The sequence below is a fragment of the Hibiscus syriacus genome, unplaced genomic scaffold (genome assembly GCF_006381635.1).
Source record: "Hibiscus syriacus cultivar Baekdansim isolate YM2019G1 unplaced genomic scaffold, ASM638163v2 tig00110430_pilon, whole genome shotgun sequence".
In the NCBI taxonomy this organism is placed as follows: Eukaryota; Viridiplantae; Streptophyta; class Magnoliopsida; order Malvales; family Malvaceae; genus Hibiscus; species Hibiscus syriacus.
The window spans coordinates 2,025,616-2,031,344 of NW_024062734.1; the positions used below are offsets into that span (position 1 = coordinate 2,025,616).

General features: G+C 33.8%; 1 protein-coding gene and 1 pseudogene across 1 annotated transcript; one reads left to right on the top strand and one right to left on the bottom strand.

Annotated features, from left to right (window-relative positions):
- Positions 1-457: 457 nt before the first annotated feature.
- On the top strand, positions 458-1,379 carry LOC120125353 (annotated as a pseudogene).
- A 1,143-nt stretch (positions 1,380-2,522) lies between these two features.
- On the bottom strand, positions 2,523-5,261 carry LOC120125207. The gene is made up of 4 exons (XM_039143689.1): positions 4,908-5,261; positions 3,562-4,005; positions 3,287-3,402; positions 2,523-3,059 (listed from the first exon to the last, which is right to left on the bottom strand). Exons 2-4 carry the CDS (start codon positions 3,924-3,926, stop codon positions 2,638-2,640), a joined length of 903 nt encoding a protein of 300 aa, XP_038999620.1. The 5' UTR covers positions 3,927-4,005; positions 4,908-5,261; the 3' UTR covers positions 2,523-2,637.
- Between the last annotated feature and the right edge of the window lie 468 nt (positions 5,262-5,729).

A 5,729-nucleotide genomic window follows, 5' to 3' on the forward strand; every position in this document is an offset into this window, starting at 1 on the left:
GTCCATAACTTCTGCTGATGCACGCAGTACCTGTACTTGATACAGTTTAGAATCCTCCCAAGTTTGGGTTCGTTTTGACTAACTTCTCGTCCGTACTATTGTTTTAGATCAACAAAAAAGAAATCGATTAGTCATTTTAGAGATAGTGGTGACAATTTGAGGAATTCAAAATGAATTCCATATGCTTCATAAACAAACTGAAATGCATCACTGTTCATTGAAAGAAACAACACCGAGAAAAGATTGATGGAGAGAACGTAAGGATAATTAAGACATGATACAATGTACAACTAAAACAAATTTGAATATATCCAGTATATGTATGTGTATGTGTATGTATATATATTGTTGCTTACATTAAGGGCCAAAGAAGCTTATTTTTCTACATCATGAATATCCAGCTCTTCCTATAGCCTAACCAGACAGTTTCTGCACATCTCGAGTGTTTCAAACTCTGATGTCTACACCTTTAGAAAGAAGCTCTGAGAAGATATTATCTTCTTCCTCCCCTTCATTTCAGTTCATTGAAGACAAAACCAGAAAAACAACCGATGATTCTTCTCTCAATCTGAAAGAAACTGAGCTGAGTCTTGGGTTACCAGGTTCTCACGCTCCTCGCAGAAAAATCTGCCTTTTTGGCAAAGATTTAGAGAGCAATGGTAAAAGTAATGGTTTTGCTGTTTTCTCGGATGCCATTGATGGGCCTAATGAGAAACGGATTTTCTCTATGAATGGTGAATCTGATGTTGAGTTGGCTAAACCTGCTTCCATTAAAGAGGTGGATGGTGTTCCTTCAGGTGCAAGGTATGTTAATCTTCAAAGCCTTCTTTTTGGGGGGATTATTTTTCAATTTATTGAGCAGGATTTGTGAAACAGGGAACTGGTGGTAGGATGGCCACCGGTTCGATCATTGCGGAAGAATACAATGGCCCCTAATTCAGCCAGCAATGAGGCTACCGCCGATTGCCTGTATGTAAAGGTGAGCATGGATGGAGCACCATACCTGAGAAAGGTGGACCTGAAGACTTGCAAAAACTACATGGAACTCTCTTCAGCTTTGGAGAAGATGTTCAGCTGTTTCACCATATCCGAATATGTGCTCACATATGAAGACAACGAGGGTGATCGGATGCTTGTCGGCGATGTTCCGTGGCAGTAAGCTTTCCTTTAATCTACGTCCTTCCGTATATAAAAATAATGATGTTAATTGAACTAAGTTTCAATTAATAGTATAATATTTTATATATACGTAATTATTCATATATTTGATAGTATTCTATTTATGTTTGTTGCTCAGGATGTTCACCGATTCATGTAGGAGAATAAGGATTACGAAAGGTACCAGCTACAGGGGCCATGGAGATGCGCAAGAACTATAGTAACAGAGATGAATCGAGGTTGTTGGAAAGTGCCATCGAACTCTCTAAAAATTTTAAATTGTTATATAATTTATGTATTCTTTTTGTATTTTTTACTAATAATTTAATTTTACAATCTCTGAAATTTTATAATTTCGCACTCTTATATTTCTAATATAATTTCATATGTTCGCACGTCCTGACATATAAATTTATGCATTCATTACTAAGAAGAAATTTTAAAGGGTTCAAAACCCCTAAATTATACAGATGTGAGATATCTTTAGTTTGATGTATTTAGGATTATGTTTAACGGATGGTAAAACATATCACTTAATTATATGTTTGATCACAAATAAACTATTATTTTAAAATTATAAACAAATTATTTAATTAAAAAATGTTATAAGCATGTCACTCTATTTTTAAAAGTAAAAAAAATTCTAATGTGATTCGTATAATAATATTTTTAATTTCAAAACTTATAATTTCTACCGATTTTATTTTAATTCAAAATAATTCAATCATTCATATTTAAAATTATCATCAATTTTGTTTTTTTAATGATATTGTCAAATCAAGTGACTCCATCAAATCAATGCATCGTTTATAAGACAACAAGTTATTGTTAAATTGTTATTTAAAAAGAACCCATAAAAGTACAATAATATTTTTGGGAGAAGAATAAACAAATTAGAAGAATAAAGAATCAAATGATAGAAAATTTAAATATAAGGGGTTAAACCAATTGAAATATTTTTAATTAAAACCAAAATAATAGATTGTATAAATTTTGAAGATTAAAATTATTATTATACCGATTATGTCTAATCAATGATCTATTTATAATAGTATTTTAATTGAATAATGCGTTTATAATTAAACAAGATGAAGTGTGTTTTACCTTTTAACATATAAATAAATGAATAAGCATATTTATAATTAGAAAAATTAAGAATACGTTGAGTTGTGAATCTAAAGCTTAGCTCGGGTCACAAATGCTGGGAATGAGATTCTTGTTTGAGGAAAAAGCTACACAATTTCAAACATTACTTTCTCATTAGGACAAATTAACAAGTCTTTTATGAGAAGTGAAAAACATTGATCATCTCATCAGTAAATTACATTGGAAAGACATCTTAGTGTATGATCCTAAAATTTTAGGACAGCATTTTTCTGAAAAAAATTAAGAAAATCATCATAACTTGCTATGAATGAATGAAAATATTGGCACATGTTTCATCTACTGAAGTTAAATCAGATCTGATCCCGGATACTTTCAAGATTCAGGTTTTGAAATTTGCAGATATACCATCTGTGTGTATCCATTAAATACAGATCTCTCCAGCCTATCTAAACCGAGCCGTTGAAACAAGCGGTATCGGCCATCTTCAACAATAGGAGGAGGTGCACGGCCGGGATCATATCGACTTTGGTGGGTGAGAGATGGACCAGCCGTTGGTGGCAGCTCCCAATAAACATCAAGAATCGATTCAACAAACCTGCTGTTTTGAAAATGTTCGCCATAAGAGATTATGGTCTTATTGTGGTTAAAGTTATCCCGCATCTCCCCTCTAACACCCCACCATGCTTCATGTGGCCCACAAAGTTCATCTATATCCACAGCCTTCTCCCAGAATTTCTTTCTTTTGGGTCGAATTCTGGCTTCATCGCTGTCCCTAAAGCAGCTATGGCCACCTCCTGAATAAACAAAGCTCGTTATCAGGTATGGAACAAAAACAACTTCAGAAAGCAAAATTTGAAGATATCGAAAAATGAGGGAGCATATGAAAGTCAAGGATATAAATTACAGACAAAATAAAAGAAGATAAAAGTGAATATGGGTCAAAAGCATGGCAAAAGAGGGGGGACACTCATAAACTGAGAAAGGAATTAAAGGGAAAAAAAGGTGTGGAAGGAGCATCTACCTCTTATGTAGAACTGGTCACAAATCTGCCTCAATGAGTAATGATATCTTGTCCCTGTATCATAATTGTCTTCAAAAACAAGATGACGAAAGCCAGCTTTCAATGCCTGCTTTAGCCTGTTCATGAGAGCACATCTTAACGGAATAGGCACAACAACTCGAAAGTCAAAATTACTAAAGGTAAAAACCAATACATTAAGTAACCTTCAATCAGCTCATGAATAACCTACAACTTGTTGAGGGAAAAGATCATCATTGCATGGATGCATTAAGTACCTTTTCAGTTCATTTTGATGGTCATCAAAGAAGACAAGAACCCGGCTGAAATCAGAAATTCCACGAACCTTTAGCGCCTCCTCCCAATTAACACTTCCAAAATCCATAAAATATTTTCCAGCAAAGTATGTGCAATTTTCATCAACATAAGCAGGTCCCTTTTTCAAGTACTTCTCGGGATGCCGAGGTGTGATCGAGATAATTGGTGTGTCAGGCATTGCTTGCCGCAGAACCCAAGTGGAATGTCCCTTGAATGCACCACTCTCAATCATTATATCCGGTTTTAGCCACCGGGCAATGAACCAAAGCCCAAAGCTGTGGTCAAAATCATCCATCCCATACATGTTGTTTTTGATTGGTCGCATTTCATATATTGGTACAAACTCCTCCAAGCCACTGATTAAATCTTTGGATGTCCATTCAACTGTTTTTCCATGTTTCGATCTGCCTTTTGCCAAGGATACAAATTAAATGGGCACAAACCATGCGAGTTAAGAATTTAACACGCAATTGGGTCTTTAGCAAGAAATAAAATAGTTAAATAAAAAGTCTAATCAAGTTCCACCTTAAAAAAATTCCCATCTTTAACACCATGAAGAACTTCCACAAAACAAGCAAAGGAGGATAACCAAGTTTGCAAATTTAAGAGGCGAAATGTTCATAAAAGTAAAGCAAGTGGCCTCAATTTTGAAATGAGCAATTAAAATGCATATGATATAACAATTGACCACAAGGAAATTGAGGATTAGTTCTTGACTTCTCGTTAATCAACAAGACAACAACAATCAATAAAACAAGGCCGAATCTCTTATGAACCTAAAAACAGATTTAAGAGTCAAGAAGAGCATATTCAAATTAATTCTTAACGGTCTTTCAATGAAATGTGAAGTTTTAGCCAAATTTTGTCAAAAGAGGAGACGAAATTCAAAATTGTCTACCCGCTTCCTTTATACCGTCCGGTGAATATTTCATCAAGAAATCAAATACACTAAAGAGATAGTTGCATGAAAAATTAACTCAGAAGCTTAAGCTTTTAGGAAAAGACCTAATCTTTATATTTAAGCTTTGGATAAATGCATTAAAGATAAAAGATTTAATTGTAGAATCAAAATTTTCAGTTTTATAATTACAATCGAGAAGAATTATTGAACATTTTAATATAAATAAACAAGCCTCTGATCTAATAATCAATTAAGAAACGCCAAAGAAAATGGAAAATGCAGCAATGCGACCTATCGGCTACAGCATTCAGCTAATGCAAAATGAAGGCAGCATAGAAACAAAGAAAGAAAGATTGCAGATCCGATCTAAAACCCAAAAATACATCAGAGTAAAGCAAAACTTACACCAAGGAACGCCAAGGGATCCGAAAATCGGAGTGAACACCATCGATACCGAATAGACTAACCCGAGAGATCGGGTCATAAGTCGAAAGGCAAACGAAGGAGCGAGAGTTCAGCAGCAAAGAGAATAGCCCGAAAACGATGAAAATTAGGCAGAGAGAGAGGCAGAGGCACGGAGACTTGAAGAGTCCGAAGCCGGAAATGTAATAGGTGGCCAAAAGATAGAGGTGAGGCTTCTTGGTTTTGGACTCGTCGACAGAGAGAAAGGTGGGGGATCTGGGGATGGTAGATAAGGCAAAACAGGAGGAGGTGGCGGCGGCGGAGGAGGAGGGGAAATCGAAGTCGGAGTGGGGCTGAGAGCGGAAATAAATTATCGGTTTTGTTATTATTTTTTTTAATAAAATTAATAAAAATTTATCGAAAATATTATTATTTTTATCAATTTTTTTATTATTGAATGTTTTACCGATTTTGGTAATATATCTGATAGAATAAATAATATTTTAGATAGTATTTTATTATATATATTATTAAACTTAATCAAATACCTAATAATAATAAAATCGATAAAAATAATAATATTTTAAATAATTTTTTATTAATTTTATTTAAAAATAATAATAATAAAGTTGATAATATTTTTCTTTAATTATATATTAAGACCGTCGGTAAAACTTATCGTATTCATTTTTTTTAGGAAGGTAAACACTGGTAAATGGTAATGTGGGGGCTGCCTTCGGTGGGTTTTTTTTTTTTAACTTTTACATGCAAAGTTATCTTCTCTTAAATATGAAAAAAAATACCAAAGATTGATATTTATATTTT

Coding starts and splice junctions, on each gene's coding strand:
- LOC120125207 (XM_039143689.1), bottom strand. CDS start 3,926: ATGCGACCAATCAAAAACAACATGTATGGGATGGATGATTTTGACCAC. Junction 3,403..3,561: donor CATCAAAATGAACTGAAAAG/GTACTTAATGCA, acceptor TCTCATGAACAG/GCTAAAGCAGGCATTGAAAG. Junction 3,060..3,286: donor TGACCAGTTCTACATAAGAG/GTAGATGCTCCT, acceptor TTGTTTATTCAG/GAGGTGGCCATAGCTGCTTT.